Source organism: Sminthopsis crassicaudata, chromosome 2 (genome assembly GCF_048593235.1).
Source record: "Sminthopsis crassicaudata isolate SCR6 chromosome 2, ASM4859323v1, whole genome shotgun sequence".
Classification (NCBI taxonomy): Eukaryota; Metazoa; Chordata; class Mammalia; order Dasyuromorphia; family Dasyuridae; genus Sminthopsis; species Sminthopsis crassicaudata.
Window position 1 is genome coordinate 681727888 of NC_133618.1, and position 21822 is coordinate 681749709.

Sequence of the window (21822 nt, forward strand, 5' to 3'; positions counted from 1 at the left end):
GTTCCTTTTCTGGATGTAGCTGGTTCTGTCCACCATTAATCAATTTGAATTGGATTAGCTCTTCTCTATGTTGAAGAAATCCATTTCCATCAGCATACATCCTCGTACAGTATCATTGTTGAAGTGTATAATGATCTTCTGGTTCTGCTCGTTTCACTCAGCATCAGTTGATGTAAGTCTCTCCAGGCCTCTCTGTATTCCTCCTGCTGGTCATTTCTTACAGAGTAATAATATTCCATAACATTCATATACCATAATTTACCCAGCCATTCTCCAATTGATGGGCATCCATTCATCTTCCAGCTTCTAGCCACTATGAAAAGGGCTGCCACAAACATTTTGGCACATACAGGACCCTTTCCCTTCTTTAGTATTTCCTTGGGGTATAAGCCCAGTAGTAGTATGACTGGGTCAAAGGGTATGCACATTTTGATAACTTTTTGGGCATAGTTCCAGATTGCTCTCCAGAATGGCTGGATTCTTTCACAACTCCACCAACAATGCAACAGTGTCCCAGTTTTCCCACAGCCCCTCCAACATTCATCATTATTTGTTCCTGTCATCTTAGCCAATCTGACAGGTGTGTAATGGTATCTCAGAGTTGTCTTAATTTGCATTTCTCTGATCAATAGTGATTTGGAACACTCTTTCACATGAGTGGAAATAGTTTTAATTTCATCATCTGAAAATTGTCTGTTCATATCCTTTGACCATTTATCAATTGGAGAATGGCTTGATTTCTTATAAATTAAAGTCAATTCTCTGTATATTTTGGAGATGAGGCCTTTATCAGAACCTTTAACTGTAAAAATTTTTTCCCAATTTGTTACTCATGATTCCAAATCTAATGCTCTTTCCAATGTACACAGTCCCAGTGCAACACTTTGACTCCCTCACTTTGTCTCTGTTCCTCTCCTCACTTCTTTAGTCTGTTTATATTTGTACCAGTTTATCTCTGTAGCTATTGCTCCCCCTATCCATAGTATCCCACTTTTTTTCTAGTAAAAGAGAAGCATCTTGCTTTTTTTGTGGAATCCTTTCTGCCAGACACGATTCCTCTTGATATTTATTGTAAGTAATTTTTGTTTTACTGATGTGTGGAAGATAAGGAATGGTAGATGGTCCTATCATGTGATTTACACCAGAAACTACAGCCATGTGACAGTCATAGATGTATGCAGGAGGAGGAGGAAAACCCAACATGGTGACATGGTGGACATGGTCCATCTGGTCACTTCCTCAGGGGTTGCCTATGAAGCTCTCTCTCTATCCTTCCCTGATCAGGCAATTTGCAAAAGCACATTCTTGGATGTTGGGTAGGAAATAAGAAGGTGGTTGAAGGTGCCTTCTCCCATTTTCTTCTTACTTGTAAAGTGTTTTTTTTTTTTTTTTTTTTTTAAGAATCTTTGGTTGAAGGCAAGAAACAAAAAGTAGAGAGAACCATTTCTGTTGGGAATGAGATCAAATTTCTGTTCCTCCATCCTTGTTCTTTTTTCAAGCTTGGTTGGATCCATTATCTTGCCCATGTGGGCCCTCTTTAGGGAGAGCTGATAACCACCCTTCCAAGTTTAACCATGTCCTCCCAGCAAACCTTCAACAGACTGGATATCTTTCTTCTGGCACTCATGATATTGAATGGGTAAAAGTGTCACATTTATCTCTCTGTTATTCTTCAAACACTTTCAATAACTGTCCTCCCTTCTTTTCTAATTGTTCATTTCCTGGAATATAGGATCATAGTTTTAGAACTGAAAAGGACTTTAGATCTCCCTTTGTCTAACACACCCCTCCTCTCCACTGCCACCTGGCACTGGACAATGCTACTCCAAGTGAAACTCCTTCCTGTTTCTTTGATGGTATATTTCTAAAAGAATAATTTCAGTATTCCACATTTTGATTATGATTCAAATATTGTTAGGCCTCCTACAATGATGGGAGTGGGGAAAAATTATCTCACTAAAAGGAACATGAAATGATTATGAGAAAAAAGTTTTTAAATCAGCCTGCCACTTTGGAATGTGTGACCTTGGCAAAATATGGCTTCTTGGCTTTAAATGACTATTTATGTGGTGCTGTCGGACTTTTGCTGCATGACAACAAATGCTTTTTGAATTGGATTGCGTGGTTATTCTGGAGGAGGGGCCAAATAAAAAACTGTTATGCATTTAATTGCCTTGGATTTCACCCAGATTAAAACAGTCTTAGAAGTGCTCAAACTATTAAAAATGTAAAGAGAGAAATAATATGGATGTTATGTCTTACTGGGCATTTTTCTCAGTCATTACTGAGAGATAATGTATATTGTTGGATTGGAGAAATTCCCTCAGCTCTCCTTGATAGTTAAATCTGACCCATATATAGTATCTCCTTCTAAGTGCATTGTGAGCACTTCAGTCAATTGACTACCAGAAAATGAAAAGACTTGAGAGATTTCCTGAAGAAAAAAACTGAGGCCCGATTATATTAAAGGTTCAGGTCCACACAGTGAGTCCAGTATGGAATATGAACTGATGTTTGCTCTCATCTTGATATCAGAAGAACTCATAAAATAGCATGTTGGTTATGATACAAATCAGATCCTTGTGTATGTGTTTTTCTTAGAGATATATTAGCTTTCAAATTGCCTCATCCTTAAGGGAACGGAATCCAAAGATTTACAGCGAGCCTACGAGCAGATGAAACTTGGCGGCCTGATTGAGCTTCCATCTGTGTGCCTTCAGTTCCTCTGGCTCTCTGGGATGCGTTGTTAAATGAATTCACTTTGTTAAATGAAACCTGACTCAGGCCCATCAGAGAACTGCTTTTGGTCTTGGAGTTTTAGCATTTTGATTGTCTAATTTTTGCACCATTATGGAGGGGACTTTTCATCAGAAATATACAACAATAGCCTAGAAAGCATCTTGGAGGATGTGTTTCAGACTTCCATTTACAGCCTGCCCACTGTGGGCACAGGAAGTGTTGTGAATGAAAGACAAAAGCAAAAAAAAATCTCTTGATTGCTTTGGGGAAATAATTTCAATGATGTTGGGATGTCAAGAAGGAAAACCATTTCTATTTTTTTCCTAAACCACTGAGTGAGAGAAACATTATGGGGGAGGAGAGGCTTGACAAATTGTCTGAAATCTATGCTGTATCCTTAGCTTTCTTGGTCTCTGGATTGATTGGATATGTCTTGTTATTGATTTAAATCTGTCATTAATTTCCATGAGTCATTGACCAGTAATTATCCTTCAACACATTAAATAATTTGTCAATGCTATATATATATATATATATATATATATATCAATGTTCTATTTGCATAGAATAAAGGACAGTCACAGTCTATGTAAAAAAGCAATTTGGCCTTTAAGAATTTGGGCTTACTTTCCTTTCTGTCTCCCCTTGGAAAATCCCTTCTCCTTTAAGGGCCCAGTTTTTTTCATTTATTAAATGGAACTGGATTTTGGAGTTTTCTGGGTCCTTTTCCATCTGCAAATGTGACTCTGTGACTCTGCTGATACAAATATCATGTGTTCTAGAGGAAATTCATTGGCTTCAGAGTCAGATCTGCTTGAGCTTTTGAAATTTCCTGACTGTGAGATCCTAGGCACATTATGTAATGTCTAGGAATTATCTGCACTGCGGATACACCAGGACCATGGCCAGCAATTATGGTAAACTGGCTGTAGCTGGCTGCTTCTGCACCAGAAAGCATCCTAGAGCCACTTGGCTTTCAGAAATGAGGCAAGGCAGCCTTGCCAAGGGAGCAGCAAGAAGGAAGTCTTGGCCACTGCCGTTTTCATCAGGCAAGCAGACTTTTGGACTTTTTAAGACTAAGAGTAAAATCCAGACAAGATTTCAGGGCAGAGGAGAATTGTGTTTTCTGGGAGGAAGCTTTCCCTCCAGTTGATGTGTCTATGTATTTTTCCTTGTCTGAACCAGTATGGAAGCAGCCAAGAACAGTGATTATGCCTAGAAGTCCCTTCCTTAGGAACCTGTGGTCTCTCAGGATGCTTGGTTTCAACCCTATGTTGGGAGGGATCAGACTGAGTAAGGGCTGTAAGGACAAAAAAGGTCTTTCAGAGAGAACTTCAGGTGCATTTCTGACATGATGAGATTCTCATGCATTGCTAATGTTTTGATGGATATGACTTCCTTATCTATGGTATCTTTTAGCAAGATGTAGTTTCTTTATTTTAGTTAGAGCTATTTTTGCTTTTGTTTTATCTGAAATCAGGATTGCTAATGTTTTTAGCAACTTTTAATGGCTTTTTTTTTTTACTTCAACTGAAGCATGTTATATTCTGCTCAAGCCTTTTACCTTTACTCTGTTTATTTCTCTCTTTTTTTTCCAAATGTGTTTCTTGTAAATAACATGTTGTAGGATTCTGACTTTTAATCCACTCTACTATATGCTTCTGTTTTATGGGAGAGTTCATCCCATTCACATTCACAGTTATGATTATAGCTATATATTTCTCTCTATCTTATTTCCCTTCATTTATACTTTTCTCTCTCCATTCCCTTTCCTTCCTCATCATTGTTTTGATTCTGATCCCCACCTTTCTGAATCTATCCTCCCTTTTATCAGCTGCCCCCTTTCCCTTCCTAATTCCTTATTGGGTAAAATAGATTTCTATACCCAACTAAGTGTGTATGTTATTCACTCCTTGAAATGAATTTGATAAGATTAATGTTCAATGTTCATCTCCCTTCCTTCTTTCCCTCTGCTATAAAATCTTTTGTGTTTCTTCATGCGATGTAATTTATCCCCATTTTACCTCCTCTTTCTTCTTCCTCCAGTATAGTCCTTTTCCCACCTCTTAATTTATTTTGGAGGCTTGAGGTCAGAGGAGAAAGGATGGAAGGGAAGAAAGAACAGAATGGCTGACTTGCTGCAATCACGATTGACACTGGGAAACAAATTTGTATCTGACTCAGGCAGTGCGATTTCATGAATACCTTCAGGTCCATTCGGTAGCACATGAACAGGAGAGAAGGGAAAGCAGATGATCAAATCATTCAGGCCTGGGATTTGACAAAGTGAAATCAGCAATAGGTCCAAGAGTTAAAGGGTAGAGAATAATGGTGAAATGAATAAGTTCATCGAGGGGCTGAACAAAGAGAAGGAGGGGAGCACAATCAGTATGGAGGTGATAGCCTTGGAAAGAATAAGAGGTAAAGAAATGTAAAGTGAAGATGAGTAATAAAGTTCTCCAATAAAGGCACAGGAAAAGATGGAATGATAAAAGACCTTTTATACTTGTGAAGTTAATTTTTTTCTTTAAAACCTGGGTATAGGGTTTCAATTTTGTCCCTATTAAATTTCATTTTATTAGATTCATCCCATCGTTCTAACATGTCATATGCTCCTGCAGTGCTCTTGCTGTCCTGCCTGGTTTGGTGCCATCTGCACATTTGAAAGAATGATGGCTCTGTCTTTGTCCAAGGCACTGCTATGAATGAGGAATGGCACAAAGGACACAACTCGAACGCATTCTCTCCCAGCTGGCTTTAAGTCCTTAATGCCTTTTTGTTTTTTCAAATACTTAAAAGAGGGAAATAGCAAAGTGGCCCTAAAATAAATTTATGATGACTCTTGACCTTCGGATCACATGAGACCTTGATTCCTTGGAGATAATTGTGTTTCCAATCTCCTGACAGCACCCAATTTCTAGAACATTTGTTGCTGTGGTTGTTGAAATAAGTACTAGGCTATCCTTAAGCCAGAGCACCTAGAAGGTATTCCCACTGATGGGGGATTCCTCTTCCATTTGTACCTGACAAAGGGCATTCTTCATGATCACGGCAATGATGATGGGCGACCCCAGATTTCCTTGCTTTATATTTCCCTTGACATTAATCGTCAGAGGGGATTTTCAAAACATTAGCTGTCGTTGTATTTGTAAAAGAATCTGGTATGGTCGTGACACAATATGGGAGACTCCTTTTGGAAGAGAGGGCCAGAGGCCTTCTTTTGCTCTTTCATATCAAGTTCTTTTTTTGTAATAAATAAGAAACATGTTGGATTCTTGTATTTTCTTCCTTTTTACAGTAATTGTGTGACTATAAAGCTGTGGTCTACCCTAGAATATTATTGTTGAGAGCTTGTCTTGTCTTGTTCTTATGAAGGATACCCTGGAGATTTGCTACGGTCCTTGTAAAGATCTTATAAAGATGTGAGTGATCACAAAGGTCTTCAGTGACTGATACTCATTCACCACATTGTCCAAATTCAATGGCAAGATGTGGGGGAGACGCAAGCAGGCAAGAGCATACTTCCAGTTCTGACCTACATGCAAACAGTGGCAGGGGACATGCTCTAAAGGAAATGGGCCACTTGGGGACCAGAAGAGCAGGAAGCTTTGTGAGTTTGGGAGTTGAGAGACAGACTGAAGATGGCATGAGATGTACAAAGGAAGGCTTCTGGCTTGTTAGCTCTTTGGGGAAGGATCTGTGGGACAATAGGAACGTTGATCAAGATACAAAGGTTTTCTGTACCAATAAAAAGGGAGGAGGCACACTAGTAGGGTCAGAGATAGAATCACTGAAGGATTGTCACCACTGTCTATTTTATGTCCTGGGTCATGGTGTAATAGGAATTGGGGAATCAAATGAGAGTTGTTTCCCATGCCCCTGAGGAGCTGTGGGCTAGTCTTTTTTTTTAAATTAAATTTATTTTTATTTTCAAAACACATACATGGATAATTTTTCAACATTGACCCAAGTATAGCCTTGTGTTCCAAATTTTCCTCTCCTTCCCCCACCCCCTCCTCCAGATGGCAAGCAATACAATATATGTTAAACATGTTAAAATATATGTTAAGTCCAATATATGCATACACATTTATACAATAATCTTGCTGCACAAGAATAAATGCCCACAAGAAAAGTCAGGTCAAAAAGGAAAAAAAAATGAGAAAGAAAATAAAATGCAAGCAGACAGCAAAAAGAGTGAACAGGCTGTGTTGTGATCCACACTCAGTTCGATTCTGTACAATTTAAAGCTCAGTAGTCCCAGGTCTCCTCCAGGGGTAACAATGAACCCAGCACCTGGCTCTGGATGTCTCTTGAAGCGCCCTTTTATTCTGAAGTCTTTGTTCTTAATTTTGTTTCCATGGCAACTGGACTTTTCTTCCTGAGCTCTTCTCATAGTTCCAGTTTAAAAAACACCTTTTAGCACTTTTAACATTGCAACGCATTCATTTTCCATTTCAATCTCGGATTTCAGGTGAAAAGCTCCCCAGATCACAGCAGTTTCCAGAGCTTCTCTCCCTTCGTGGCAGAGGGAGCTTGTGAGACTGTACGAAAGTGGAAAGTTGGGAAATAGCCCCATGGCTCAGCACTGAGACCCAGGAGGGGGTTCTTGAGATGGGGAGGTGCTCGGTGTCTAATCATGCATTCCCTCTGGTGTATTTGAAAGCGCCCACGCAGTGCCAGGCAGCTGGAGATTCAAACAAGCACCAAACTGTCCCTGTCCTCAAGGGGCTTGCATTCTTTGGCATGCTCAGAAATAAATGTGGACTGCATTCAGCCAGTGGAAAAGCAGTTTTAGGGGCAGGGGAGGGCTCAGGCTCCACCTCATTTAAGACATGAAGCTTGAAGAGGGTTTAGAACAAGTTTATGCCTCTGATTCCAGGAGAAATGGAAGCCACCAGGAGAGCTCTCCCTGCTTCCCCTCCCTCAACTTATAGATTTGGCTTCCAAATGGCCTAGGTCATTTTCTGTCCCTGAAGAATTTACATCCTGGCATGGCAGAGCTAGGAGAGGGTAGATCGCCCAATTCCCTTACGTTCCAGATGGAGTGGAGTGATATGGATGCTAAATGACAAAGAGAGGAATGGAAACCAGCCTTCTGAGCCTGAGTCAGTGCTCCATGCTAAGGTTCTGCCCTGTCAGTGGACAAATCAAAATGCGTTTTTCCAGCATTTACTGTAGGCAGGCGTTCTGTTAGGTGCTGAAGATACAAGCACAAAAGTGACACAGGCCCTGCCTTCAAGGAGCTTCCATTCCTCTAAGAGGATCTATGTTCACAAAGATTAAGCTCAGGTTATATGTGGAATAAAATCCCACAAGCAAATCAGAGGCTCAGGATGCACAAATCTCTAGCAGGAGGTGGTGCAAGACCTGAGCCTCAGAGGGAGGCAGAAATTTTTTATGCCAGTTGAGAACAAAGCAACATGGGACTCTGCCCTCCCATGATCCCCCAGGAAAGCTCAGGAGTGAGGCCTTGCTTTGCTAACTCCCAAATTTGCTCCTGCTGAAATTTGGAAGTAACAGGAAACCTTAAATTGGCCGGATGTCTCAGGAACTTCTGAAAGGTCCATTAGCTTCCATTAGGAAGAGCCCTAATGGACATGCACAAGGTGGGGCTGCCAAGATCGCTGCAAGATTTCTTATTGATTGTTAGAAAGATTGCTGACAAATGATTGGTGTGCATCAGAGAGAGACTGCTGCCTTCCTGGGGAGATTCAGGACAGAGAATCTCTTTAAAGATCTTGGTTCAGCCATCTAAAAGCTCTTAAACAATAAGAAAATGAATAACAACCTCCATTTGCAAAAGAAGGAATTGATAGGCGTGCAGAAAGCACTTCCAGTAGAGAAGGGATGACTGCCTTCATTCATTCACTCAGCAGGCAGGTGCCTGGCACTGGGAACGAGGCACTGGGCATGCTAAAAAACCCCAAATTTCTCCAAGAACCTGTATTTCATTTTAATGAAATAATATGCTTGCAAATAAATAAAAAGAAAATAGGTGCTAAATCTATCCATCAAAATTAGCTGTGAGATTTGGGGCAATTCACTATAGGAGGAAGAAGTTGGATCATGCAGAATATTCTGAAGCCTCCTCATGGGCATCCAAAGGCTCTGGGGGGGATGGTAGTGCCAAGCTTCTGGTGGCGGCTCCGTGGGAGCCCATTGTACAAGGCCTGGGCTGGCCTCTGGGGTGGCTCCTCACCAGGCCGGCCATGGGAAATGAAGAGGAGGTGACAAAGCAGGCGAAGGGCAGAGGGCTCTGAAAAGCTGAAGGATGCTCTGCTCCTTCAACTGGCAAAGATTCTCAGGTATTTTCTCCATTCTCTCAGTTTGTTCCCCTGGTGCTTAGACAGAAGCAGTCCTGGAGCAAATGGCTCATTTTGAGCATCCTTTTTGATTTGGGGCCCACTGCCTCTTGTACAAAGGAATGAGCCATCTGCCTTTTGAAGTGGTGGAAAGTGGGAGAATGTCAGCTCTGCATCAGCAGCTCCAGCAGTCACAGCTCCAGGATGACGTTTCATAATCGCCTCCTCCTTCTCCTCCTCCTTTTCCTCCCCCTTTTTCTTCTCCTCCTCCTCCTCCTCCTTTTCCTCCCCTTTTTCTTCTTCTTCTCCTCCTCCTCCTCCTTTTCCTTCTTCTCTTCCTTCTCCTTTTCCTCCCCTTTTCCTTTTCCTCTTCCTCCTCCTCCTCCACTTAGTAGCTTGGGCCTCCTCAGGGAGACTTTCATATTTTGAGAGCATTTGATAAACTAATCTGAGACTATGAGCCAAGTTTATGTTCAGGGGATTGTGGGTGACACAATCCAGCATATGGATCTGATTCCAGGGCAGTTTATGGGTTGGGCTGTCAAAATCAGTTTGTGATCTGCATTTGTGGTATAGGGGTTTGTCATTGCTTACTTGCTGCTGAAATTCTGGTCCTTAGGACATGTCAGGCTGGGTATTCAGTAAGTGCTAAATCCATGCAGACTACAATGATGGGTTGCACAATGTTTACCTTTTCCTTGCATAATTTTCACTGATCACAAAATCTGAGCTCTCCAACGACAAATAACCCTTCTATAATTCTTCATAATGAAAACCTGAATTCATTCAATTAATCAATAAACATTTATCGAGTGCTTACCCAGCAACCTGGAGAGCCAAAACCAGACACACTCAATCAGATGGCATAGCATCTGCAGAGATTGTTACCCAGAATGATTTTAACAAGGGCTGGAGGGGGTGAGCCCAGAAAGCTCATATAGAAGTGTGCTTTAGAGGGTGACTCTTAAAGGGTCCTCAAGACTCGGAGGAGAGAGGAGGAGAACATTGCAGGCAGAAATCCCAATCGACATAAAGGCACTGAGATGAGAAATGGGATGCCCCAGCCCAAGGCCGGAAGAAGGCCAGTTGGGCCCAGAGAGGGCATGATAGATGAAGAATAAGGCTGAAAAAGCTCTCTTTGCAGAAGCTAAGAATTGGAAATTGAGAGGATGCCCATCAATTGGGGAATGGCTAAATAAGCTGCGATAGGGGATTGTGAAGGAATACTAACTATTGTTCTGTAAGCGCTATCAAGCAGGATAATTTCAGGAAAACATGGAAAGACTTACCCAGACTGATGCAGAGAGAAATGAGCAGAACCAGAAGAACAGTGTACACAATAACAGCAATACTTTTTAAATTTTTATTTGAAAAAAAAACAGAGTAAGAAAAACAAAAAAGAAATACAAAACAAAATAAAGCAAAAGAAAAGAGCACATTATCATGTGCCCAGTAGAGCATCAGGGAGGTTTCAAAATATATAACAACAAATTAGCAGATCAAGAAAGTATATATATATATATATATATATATATATATATATATATATATATATATATATATATATGTATATATATATGTATATATATATATGTATATATATATATCAACAGAAGAAATTATATTCATGAATGACTATGTTTTTCTCCCTTATAAATTGTTCTTTGTTTCTCTGGTATCACCTTATTCACTTTATTCTTTTTCCTCCTTTCATGCTCCCCACTACTTCCACAAGCTACAGTTAAGGAAAGATCCATTTATGTATACATATATGAATATACACATACATGCACACACATACACATGCACACTCTACCTATGCACACATGCCTTTCCTAGCCTAACAGTAATGCTTTTTGATGAAGGATTGTCTCAGCAATATAGTGATCCAAGCCAATCCCAAAGGATTCATACTAAAACTTAATACCCTCTACCTCCAGAAAAAGAACTGATACTATTTGAATAAAGACTGAGGCATGCTATTTTATTTCTTACATTAAAGTCTTCTCTAATATGGACATAACTGCACATGGATAACCTATATCTGCTTACTGTCTCAGAGAGGAGGAGGAAGAGAGGGAGGAAGTGAAGGAAAGATAGAATTTGGAACTCAAAACTTAAAAAAAGAAAACAAATGTAAAAATTTTTTTTTTATTCATTTTTCCAAATTATCCCCTCCTTCCCTCCACTCCCTCCCCCTGATGGCAGGTAATCCCATACATTTTACATGTGTTACAGTATAACCTAGATACAATATATGTGTGTAAATACCTTTTTCTTGTTGCACATTAATTATTAGCTTCCGAAGGTAAAAGTAACCTGGGTAGATAGACAGTAGTGCTAACAATTTACATTCACTTCCCAGTGTTTCTTCTCTGGGTGTAGTTGTTTCTGTCCATCATTGATCAACTGGAAGTGAGGTGGATCTTCTTTATGTTGAAGATTTCCACTTCCATCAGAATACATCCTCATACAGTATTGTTGTTGAAGTGTACAGTGATCTTCTGGTTCTGCTCATTTCACTCAGCATCAGTTGATTTAAGTCTCTCCAAGCCTCTCTGTATTCCTCCTGCTGGTCATTTCTTACAGAACAATAATATTCCATAACCTTCATATACCACAATTTACCCAACCATTCTCCAATGGATGGACATCCATTCATCTTCCAGTTTCTAGCTACAACAAAAAGAGCTGCCACAAACAAATGTAAAAATTTAAAAACATAATTGAGGAAAATAAAATATAACAATATAAACAATAAAACATTAATAGGGCAAAAAATTAAGTATAACATACCTCCCCAAAATAATAATAATAAGGCTGCAAAGGCAGGAAGGGGCCAGGATGTGAGGCCTGAAATGTCCAACAGGTAAAAACTGGAATATTTTCAAAGAGTCATAGGGAGCAATGACAAGGTCACTCAGGAGATTGGCTTCTGACCTCAGCCTTCACCAGACTGGTCCTCTCCAGAGTTATAAATGGTCCAGTGATTGTTAAATCTAATGGCTCTGTCCTGTGGTCTCTTATGTTCTTCCTCTATACCATACTACTTTATATGGACTACTTATAAACTCACTATACTACTAAAAAAGGGGGCCCACAGCAAGATACAATTTTCACCCAAGCTGACTGTGTAGATCTGGGAACCACCTTCATTAAGTTATAATTAAGCCCATGGGTGCTTAGGAAGTATTTGAGGGAGAGGATTTTGGGAGAAAGATAGAAGGTCAAGTTCAGAGCCTTGGAGTATCCCTAACCCAGTTGGAGACTCAGTCAGCAATGATCCAATTGCTAAGAAGCTCCATGCTGTCTGCCGGAGAGGCTCGGGCACCTTCTCTGCTCCTCGGCCAATGTATTGTTTTCTTTCCAGTGTAGATGTTTTCAGGGACCCGGACTGTTAAATCCTTGGTAAAAGGCATTCTTGATTGGCGTCTGTTGGGAGGGACCATCAGCATTTGGCTGCCTTCCTGGGAGTAAGAGCGGACTGCATTTGTGTCTGAGACAAGTGGAGATGAAACATCTGACACATGGCGGCCCCACTGCCTCCTGCTCTGCAGACCTTGTGTTCCTTTCCCCTTCGTGTGATCAATCTAATTGGCCTCTGGGAGTTTTCTTTGTCTGACCAAAGCTGGCCTTTTTGTCAGCTTGGACATTTTGTAACCAAATAGACGACCAGCCATTTTCCACAGTTCACTTTCTCTGTCTGGGTCTCTGTCTCTAGATTTGTCTCTCTGTTTCTCTGTCTGTCTCTTTCTGTCTGTCTCTTTCCCTCTATCTTTCTGTCTCTGTTTTCTCCCTTTCTTTGTCTGTCTCTGTCTCTGTCTCTGTCTCTCTCTCTCTCTCTGTGTGTGTGTGTGTGTGTGTGTGTGTGTGTGTGTGTGTGTGTGTATGAGAGAGACAGAGACAGAAACAGTGGCATACAGAGACAGAGGCACAGAGACACATAGAGACATACAGAGCCTTACAGAGAGAGAGACACACACACAGAGACAAGACAGGGAGAGCCCACAGGATCTAGCTGTAGAATTGGGAGAGACCTTGGGTATCTTTCCCTTTCACTGTAAAGGGGAAGGCTGGAGAAGGAGAGGACCTTTCCATGGTCCTGCAGCCAGCCAGTGGCAGTCATCATTTGAACCCAGGCTCTTGGCCTCCTGGACCACTGGCTGTTCTGGCTCCTGTTGTCAGAAGCTCCCTCGGAGGATGTAGCAGAAGTTTCCCACCGGCCTGAACCTGCGGCAGGGGGAGGAATGAGCTCCCCGCCAAGGGATGGGGCCACTTGGAGCCTTAGTTTCTGATGAAGTTCACTTCCGAGCTTGTGTTTTTGACGAGCTGGCGCAGAACCCGTCCGGGGCTGGTGCTGAGGATCTGCTCCAGTCTGGCCTCTCTTGGGCCTTTATTGGGACCCACAAGCGCTCCCGAAACCACAAGAAACGTCTCTGAGAATTCTCCTTTTTGGCTTTTTGCAGGTGGTGGCAGCACCGATCCTGTTACCTCCTCCTGGGTGGCCCCGCGGGGCGCTGAGGGTGAGCTTGGGGCACCTCAGACACCCCAAGCTTTCTGCTGGAGCCCCAGACCTGCCCTCTGACCAGGCAGAGATAACCATTGCTCTTTAAGGCTCGCCACGGCACAAAGCTTTGAGCTGGGGGAGTGGGACTCATGCCACCAGGCCGGCCACCTCCCGAACGGGCACAGGGATGCCCAAGTCCGGGTCACTGCCCGGAGCTCTGCCACCCTCTCCTATCCATCCGTGTGGCTCGGGAGCCTGGGGAAGAATGGGGGGGAGGGTATGTGAAAACCAGCCTTGCAGGTCTGCTTTTCCCGCTCACTCAGAGGTTGCACCTGGGGCCTTTATTGACCTCTGTCGCCTCAGGAGGCTGGTGGATGGGGGTCAGGCTGTGACCCAGAATCCCAGACCGCTGGTTCGGATCCCGCGGATTGATGCTTGAGCCCCGAGCCTGGGGGGAGGGGAGGGACTTACTGGCGTCCCTTTCGGCCTCCACTGAGGGAGGAGACTGGAGGCCAGAGCTGCCGGAGTCCGAGGGTGCTGTGGCTGGCTTTGGGGCTGGCATTCGGACCCCTGGCCTCTCCCGCATTCAGAGGGTTCTGCTCTTCTAGAGGCTGGAGCAGCCGGAACCGAGGAATCGCATGTGGCGCAGGGCGCAGAGGGCTAGATCTGCAGGGGGGGCGTCGGCCCCAACCTTACTCTGCGCCTTTCGGGAGCCGTCCTTCCGCCCTCCCTCCCCCCGCCAGCCTCACTTTCCTCCTCTTAAAGATGAGGGATGGGATTCCCAGGCTCCTCCGATTCTAGAGCCGTGGCTCGGTCAGGCGCTGGGTGGGCAATAACAGAGCAACGGCATCAGGACTTCCACCAAGGATGGGGGGGGGCTGATTGGTGTAGACAAATGGATGTGTATGTGTGCATAGACATGTATGTGTGAGATATAGATAGATGATAGGTAGATGGATGGATGGTAGGTAGATGGATGGTAGATAAATGATGGTAGATCGATGACTGATGGGAGAAAATAGATATATAAATGATAGATTGTAGGTAGATGGATGGATGGATGGTAGATAAATGATAGATAGATGGGAGATAGATGATAGATATTTAAATGATAGATAGATGGTCGGTAGATGATAGACAGATGTAGAAATAGATATATAGATGATAGATAGATAGTAGCTGGGCTGATAGATGGATAGATAAAAGAGGTAGAGGGTAGCTAGGCTGATAGAAAGATAGATGGTAGGTAGAAAGATAAGGTAGATGATAGATGGTAGCTAGGGTGATAGGTAGATTATAGATAGACAGTCACACAGACAGATGTTCAAAGGAACTCTTGGAACAAAAAAAAATTGTTCTTCAAAGAGCACAATAAAAAATATTTTTTCAGTCCCAGTGCTTGGAAGTTATAGAAATGGCTCTTAAACCTCTTTGGTGGTAGCTCATCCTTCTCCCGTTGCTCCATCCCGGCAGCTGTGAGTGACGTGCATTCACAGGGAATGGCCAGTAGGCCCATCCCAAAGGCTGCTGTTCCAGGCTGGTCTCAGAAGGGTTTGAAGCTGTTGCTCAAAGTTGGAGCAGGAGTGATCCTCAGAGGTCGTCACCAGCTAAAGCTCAGCTCTGCTGAGATGGTGACATCTCTGACCACATTTGTCTATACTGACTCTTGAGGAGGACGTGGCTTAGTGTCTGGCTTGGGTTTATTATACATATATAGGATGTATGTCAGAGAGTCTAAAACTTCTCTTAGAAGAAAAATGGCTGTTTGTACATTGCTCTGATTTGGCTGGTGCTTTCCCAAGTCCTCAAAATGCAGTGGTTAAGGTACCTAGGAAGAAGACGAGGGCTCTTTGGGCCCACGCCAACCAGACAAAGCACCATCAGGAACAGTCCTTGTGTTTGGGACCCTAGTGAAGCCAGAAACATGACTGCTTGTTCTTAAATTAAGAAGGAAACAAATCTTGCCTTCCCAGGCTCTCCAGGAGAAAATGACTGAAGAATTAGAGACCCAGAGTACTCTGGGTTCTGGCTTATTCCCCACAAACTCCCCAACCCTGCACTGTGGGACGGACTCTGAAAGAGTTACACATGATTGAGAAGTTGGAAAACCTGCCATGTCTGGGATCAGACGGGGTCACTGACTGAATTTTATCATTTTCTGGGGCTGGTCAAATCAACCATGAGATGCAACACTGAATGAATGTAAGATGAAGTGTTGGCTAAATATTCACTATGTGCAAGGCACTGTGCTAAGTGCTAGAAATACAGATACAAACAGTTCCTCTGGGAGCTTCTATTCTAATGGGAGCGATGGCCGTGGGAAGGATTTATTGGACTAGAAAGATGATGGATTCGGGTCACAGGGCATTTGCTGACATCCTTTCCAGGAGTTGTGATAGTGACTTAGTTTGTGCCTCGGAGGTAGAGGTCCGAGGGAGGAGTGGCCTTGCAGGCAGCCTCATGGCACAGAGATGGCCAAAGGGCCAGAGGAAGTCTGATAGGGTGGGGTGGGGGTCATTACTGAGACTGCCCACCTAGCAGGAGCACAAGGACCCAGGGCAGGAGCTGGAAAGCCTGGTTTCAGGCAAGGCTATTGAAGAGTTAAGTGCCCTCCACCAAGACAAGGATGGTACTGAGCATCTGGAGATGCTGATTGTTCTATGGGGGTTAAGTATGGGACTTCAGAATGGGTCATTGTCCTGTGAGTGCTGGGGTGGGTGACCTTTAAGAAAGCCCTATTGTCTGGTCTTCAGCCCAGCTGCTGACGAGAGAGAGAGAGCTCACCAGTGGTCCCACAGCTGGGCTCCGGGAGGCACTGGCCCTTCCACACTCCTGGGTATCAGCCCTTTTCTGCCTAGTCTATAGTCAGGATCAACCCAATGAAAGGCTGCCCACCTGGGGAGCAGGCACACGAGGTCTGGGGTTTCTTAGTTTTCTAGGACTTGAACTGATCTCTTCCTGATTCTTGGACCAATTTTCTATCCACTCCGCCAATTGCCTCTCATGTAGAGATTTCAATGAGCGATTTCATTTGATACTCACAATTTGAAGGGGCTAAATGAGGATAAATTGACTTCATCCTGAAAAGGGGGGAGAGGTAAAAATAGCATGCAGGCTCTTTATATACCACCCAGACCTGAGTTTAAGTCCTGAATGACAGTACTGTCAATTCCTGAGCAGATCTCTGAAGTCCCCGGTGGCCACAAACCACTTGATAGAATCCACAGAAGAACATCTGGAGGCCCTCATCGCCATGCACAGGGAACCCCGCTTGGATCTGGCTCTGCCTTGGCCCTACATTGTGGAGCTGCATTGTCTTGCCTCAGTTGATGTTTGCTAACAGAGCATCACTGAACAGGGGTATTTCTTTGGTCTCTCTTCCGGGGAATCTTGAATACTCTTGATGTCTTGATGAGAGACACTTTATTGTGAAGGGCATTTTGTTCCATGCAATCGGATGCTCTTTTGCAGTAAATAAGCAGTAAATATAATGATACTTACATTCTTCACCTCTTTTGGTTAATGATGAAATGGTAAAGATGTGGTTCATTGTTGGATATTTCTTTGAAAGCCTGATCTTTCCCAGTGCTTTCATTGAGGATGTCCCCACTTTAGAACCAGAGGACTATGGGGGTCTCCCCTAGAAGGGTTTTGTCTAGATAGATAGAAAGTAGTTACTGAGGTTTTCTCATTTGTCTCCTTTGATATACTAAGACCCAAACGTCTTTTTTTTTATATACTATGCAGCTCGGTGACCACAGGGAGAAAGAACACTGCCCCTAAAGTCAGGAAGACTTGCAAATAACTCTGGCTTCAGATATTTACTTAGATACATGGGACTATGGCAAGTAATTAAACCTCTCCCTGGCTCAGTTTCTTCATCTCTACAATAGGTATAATAATAGTGTCTTCCCCCACAAGGTTGTTTTGAGGATCAAATGAGACATTTGCATATTTTGCAAACCTTACAATGCTATATAAATGTTAGCTATGGTTATTAATTTACAGGTTTTAGTACCAATTAAGCTGGTAGCATTCTACTAAGATCAAAATATTTTATAGAATAAGACAAAACAATAGACAAATTCATCTGTAGGAACAAACTTCAAGAATCCAAAGGGATTCCACTTCCAAATAATCTACTAAGATCAAGTTATTTTATAAAATAAGATAAAACAATAGACAAATTCATTTGTAGGACTAAACTTCAAGAATCCAAAGGGGAATAATGGGGAATAAAAGGATACCCATAGGCAGATTTCAAACTATAACATGAATCATCACTTGGTTTGGTACAGGTTAAAGAAAAAAAATGTTTCCCTTTTGTTCTGATTCTTCTTTAACAACCTGATTAATGTGAAAGTATGTTTAATATGATTGTATGGATATAACCTATATCAGATTCTTCCTCTCACCCCTGTCCAAGATGGTAAGCAAAGGAAGGAAAAAAAATCGGAACTCAAAATCCTATCAAAGTAAATGTTGAAAACTGAAAAAAAAAATTACATGCTTAATTTTTTTTTTAAAAGCTCAGTCAGTGAAACAGACTAGATGAATAAGATGCAGAAGTGATCAAACCTAGTGACTTAGTGTTCAGTAAAAGTTAAGAACACAAACTACTAAAGAGGGTAAGGATTTTATTTACTAAGCAAAATTGAAATCAGTTTGGCAGAAATTAGGTTTGGACCGACAATTCACACCACATACTGCAATAAACTCCAAATAAACTTTATTCCCCATGTCCTAAATGATCCTGTCATTTAAAAAAAATTGGAGGAGTCACTTTTTTGCAACCATGAGTAGGGAAGAATTCCTTAACAAGGATAAAAGGAATTATGAAAGACAAAATAGACTTTCAATTACATAATATTAAAAAGCTTTTTCTTGAAAAAAATCAATGTTTCTGAAATTAAAAGAAGCAACTACATGGTTCAGTGGCACTGGGGCCGGAGTCAGGAAGACTGAATTCAAACCTGGCCTCAGACACCTCCTAGCAATGCAGTCTTGGGCAAGTCAATCCCCTGGAGATGGAGATGGCAAATTACTCCGGGATTTTTGCCAAGAAAACCCCATGGACAACATTGATGTGTGATGGTTCATGGGATCACAAAGAATCAGAAGTGAAGCTATTGATTGAGGAAAAGTCTTTCCAGCAAATCTCTCTGTTAAAAATCTGAGGGGCAAGATTGGAGATTAACATATCAAACTAAGATCATTCTACAGCACCCGGGTAGTCAAAGGATGTTTTTATGGGCTGTTTCCAAAAGAAACTTATAAACATATATATTATCTATAAACTTATATGTAATAGATATTACATATATTATATAAAACTTATTATAACTTAGTTATAATAACAGACAGCATTCAAATGATGTTTTAAAGTCTGCAAAGCACTTGACTCTATTTTCTCATGCAAGCTATAGGCAGCTTTGTAAAAACAATGTTCCAAGTTACTACTCATAAGAGATGCACAAGTTAAAGCAATGCTGAGGTTTCATCTCGTTCCCATCAGATTGGTAAAGATAGCAAAAGACAAAAAGTTGTAATTATGGGGAAAACTAGGAGAACTCAGGCACGTTAACACACTGTAATTAGAGTTGTGAATGAGTCCAATATTCTGGGAAATAATAAGGAAGTACTAAAAAAAAATCTTTGCACTCTACATAACCTTGAACCTGGAGGTCCCACCACTGAGCATTAAAGTGAGGTTAAAAGTGAGAACAGGTTAATTTACCAAACTATTTCTTGGAATTCGATTTGGTAGAAGCAGAATGTGTAACCACGGATTGGGGGAAAGGTAATCAAATTGCACATGGACACCCATTCATGTTGGGTGTAAGGAAAACCTTCCTAATAATCAGAGCTATTAAAAAATCTGACTTATCTCATTGGCTCAGGACTTTTCTTGGATCATTTTAAATGTCAAATTTGTTTCAGTCAAGAAGCTTCCCTTTGATATCTATGTGCAAGGTCTACTAAATCCCCCACATGAACCGTTTTCACTCCATTACAAGCAGTAATGCAATAAGGCAGAGATGTCCAAGCAAATAAAAGAAGGGTCCGAGGAGTTTCTCCTGGGGCTTTGGGGCCACTTAAGGGGGGTATTCTTTGGACAGGAGGATTCTTAGTCGCTTTGGATGTGGTCTAGATGGCCCCAGGTCCTTTCCGAGAGGACGTTCCCTGAGTCTGTGGGGTGGATTGTCCTGACTCCGAGGGCTTGGTCCCCTATTATGCATTTTCCTTTTATTCACATGACCCAACTTGGAACGTGAGCAGTAGGATGGGGGATGGGAGACAATTCACCTGGAGCAGTGAAACTGACTTTGTGCATTGGGAAGATCCCCCATCCTCCTGACTGGGTGACTGAGGGATAAGCTCCTTGCCAGTTTTTGTTTCCATCATGGAGCGTGGTTTCTATTGCGGAGACGGGTCCCGTGGTATACCAAGACTCGACCTGGCGCTGCCCACGGTGCTCTCCTTGGAGAGTGGACCTCAGTTGTCTGGCTGCGTGTTCACATGAGCTTTTCACGACCCGAATTTTAAGGGGCAACCAATTAGGGATGGGCCCATTTCCAGGATCTGCCGACAGATCTTTGGTTCTTTCTTGGGGAAATTTCCTTCGTGGAAACTTGCCGGGGAAAGACCCACGCTGAGGCTGCCTTCTCCCTGGTGAGCCTCGAGTCTCCCCCAGCTGGGGGCGCCTCCTGCCCCTCCAGCCTCCCCCCCCCCCCACAGGTACTAATGTCGGCCTTGTCTTTCTCCAGGTCAGTAAGGCCGAGCGGGAGAAAAACCAGGAGATCCGGCAGGTGAAAGAGCACGAGCAGCACAAGAACACCGTGCTAGTGACGGAGCTCAAAGCCAAGCTGCACGAAGAGAAGATGAAGGAGCTCCAGGCCGTGCGCGAGGCGCTCCTGAGGCAGCACGAGACCGAGCTGCTGCGTGTCATCAGGATCAAGGACAACGAGAACCAGCGGCTCCAGGCGCTGCTCAGCGCGCTCCGGGACAGCGCCCCGGACAAGGTCAAGACCGTGCTGATCTCCGAGGCCCGGGAGGAGGCCAAGAAGGGCTTCGAGTTCGAGAAGATCAAGATGCAGCAAGAGATCTCCGAGCTCAAGGGGGCCAAGAAGCAGGTGGAAGAAGCCTTGACCATGGTCATCCAGGCCGACAAGATCAAGGCCGCGGAAATCCGGAGCGTGTACCACCTTCACCAGGAGGAGATTTCCCGCATCAAGAGAGAGTGTGAGAGAGAGATCCGCAGGCTGGTATGTGTGGGGCTCCTGCTTCCTCTCGTGGGGCTGGGCCGGGCCGCGTGATTCTCCTGGGGCCTTCCTCTGTGCACCCAATGTCGCCATTTGGCTTCCGAAAACTAGTGCGAGATGTGGTCAGAAAAGAGGGGGGACGGTCAGGCAGTGAGGAAAAGTCAGTTAACCACAGCTCAGGCTGGGCCTTGGTGGTTTAGAAATGTACAAAACGTGGGATGACTTTCTCACTTCCTAATTCTGGGCCCCGCACTTCTGCCACCAGATTTACCTAACTCCTTTCCATTTCTGGCTTCAGTCGTATGGGAATCTGCAGCCCTGGTGTTTCTCAGCAAAGGCTTTCTGCCTCAAAATCAAAGAGCATCCCCAAAACCAGGAAATGCATCCTATTTCTTAGAATCATGGCTCTGTCTGAAGATAAGGGATCTTTACTATCCTGGGGAGTCCCACTTTGGCAAACTTGTAAACTCTGATTTTTCAGTTCAATTCAACTCCGTGATTGAACGTCTCCTTAAAACTAAATATATGATGAATTAAAAGATATTTGAAGTAGTGATATTTACCATCCCTTTGCATTTGATTATTATTACTAGCCACTCTTGCCTTGTGATCTATTGTTGTGAGTGAAGTATTTTTACAGTGCACTAAGAATTTATTAAATATTTGGGGAAATGGTGGCAGGAAAGTTGTTGGATTATTGCATAATCTCACTTTGCTTTCCAAAATGGTTGTAGCATTTTACTGCAATGTATTAGTGTGCTTATCATTCGACAGTCTTTCCAGCATTGACCATTGTCATCTTTTTTCCTCTTTGTCTATTTTCAAAATGAAATCTCAGGATTGTTGTTTGCATTACTTTTAATGTTAGTGATTTGAAACTTTTTATGTGATTGTGAATATTTTACAATTCTTTTTTGAGAACTGTTTGCTCATATCTTTTGTCATTTATCTATTGAGGAATGACTATTATTTTAGTAATTTTTGTATCTATTATTTAATATTTTTGTAT

At 42.7% G+C, this 21822-nt stretch overlaps 1 protein-coding gene across 1 annotated transcript in view; it reads left to right on the top strand.

Moving 5' to 3' along the window:
• JAKMIP3 (Janus kinase and microtubule interacting protein 3) overlaps positions 1–21822 on the top strand; it is a 157382-nt gene that overhangs the window by 65679 nt on the left and 69881 nt on the right. The window contains 1 exon segment of the mRNA XM_074297199.1: positions 20319–20816. Within this exon segment, the coding sequence (XP_074153300.1) occupies positions 20319–20816 (498 nt within the window).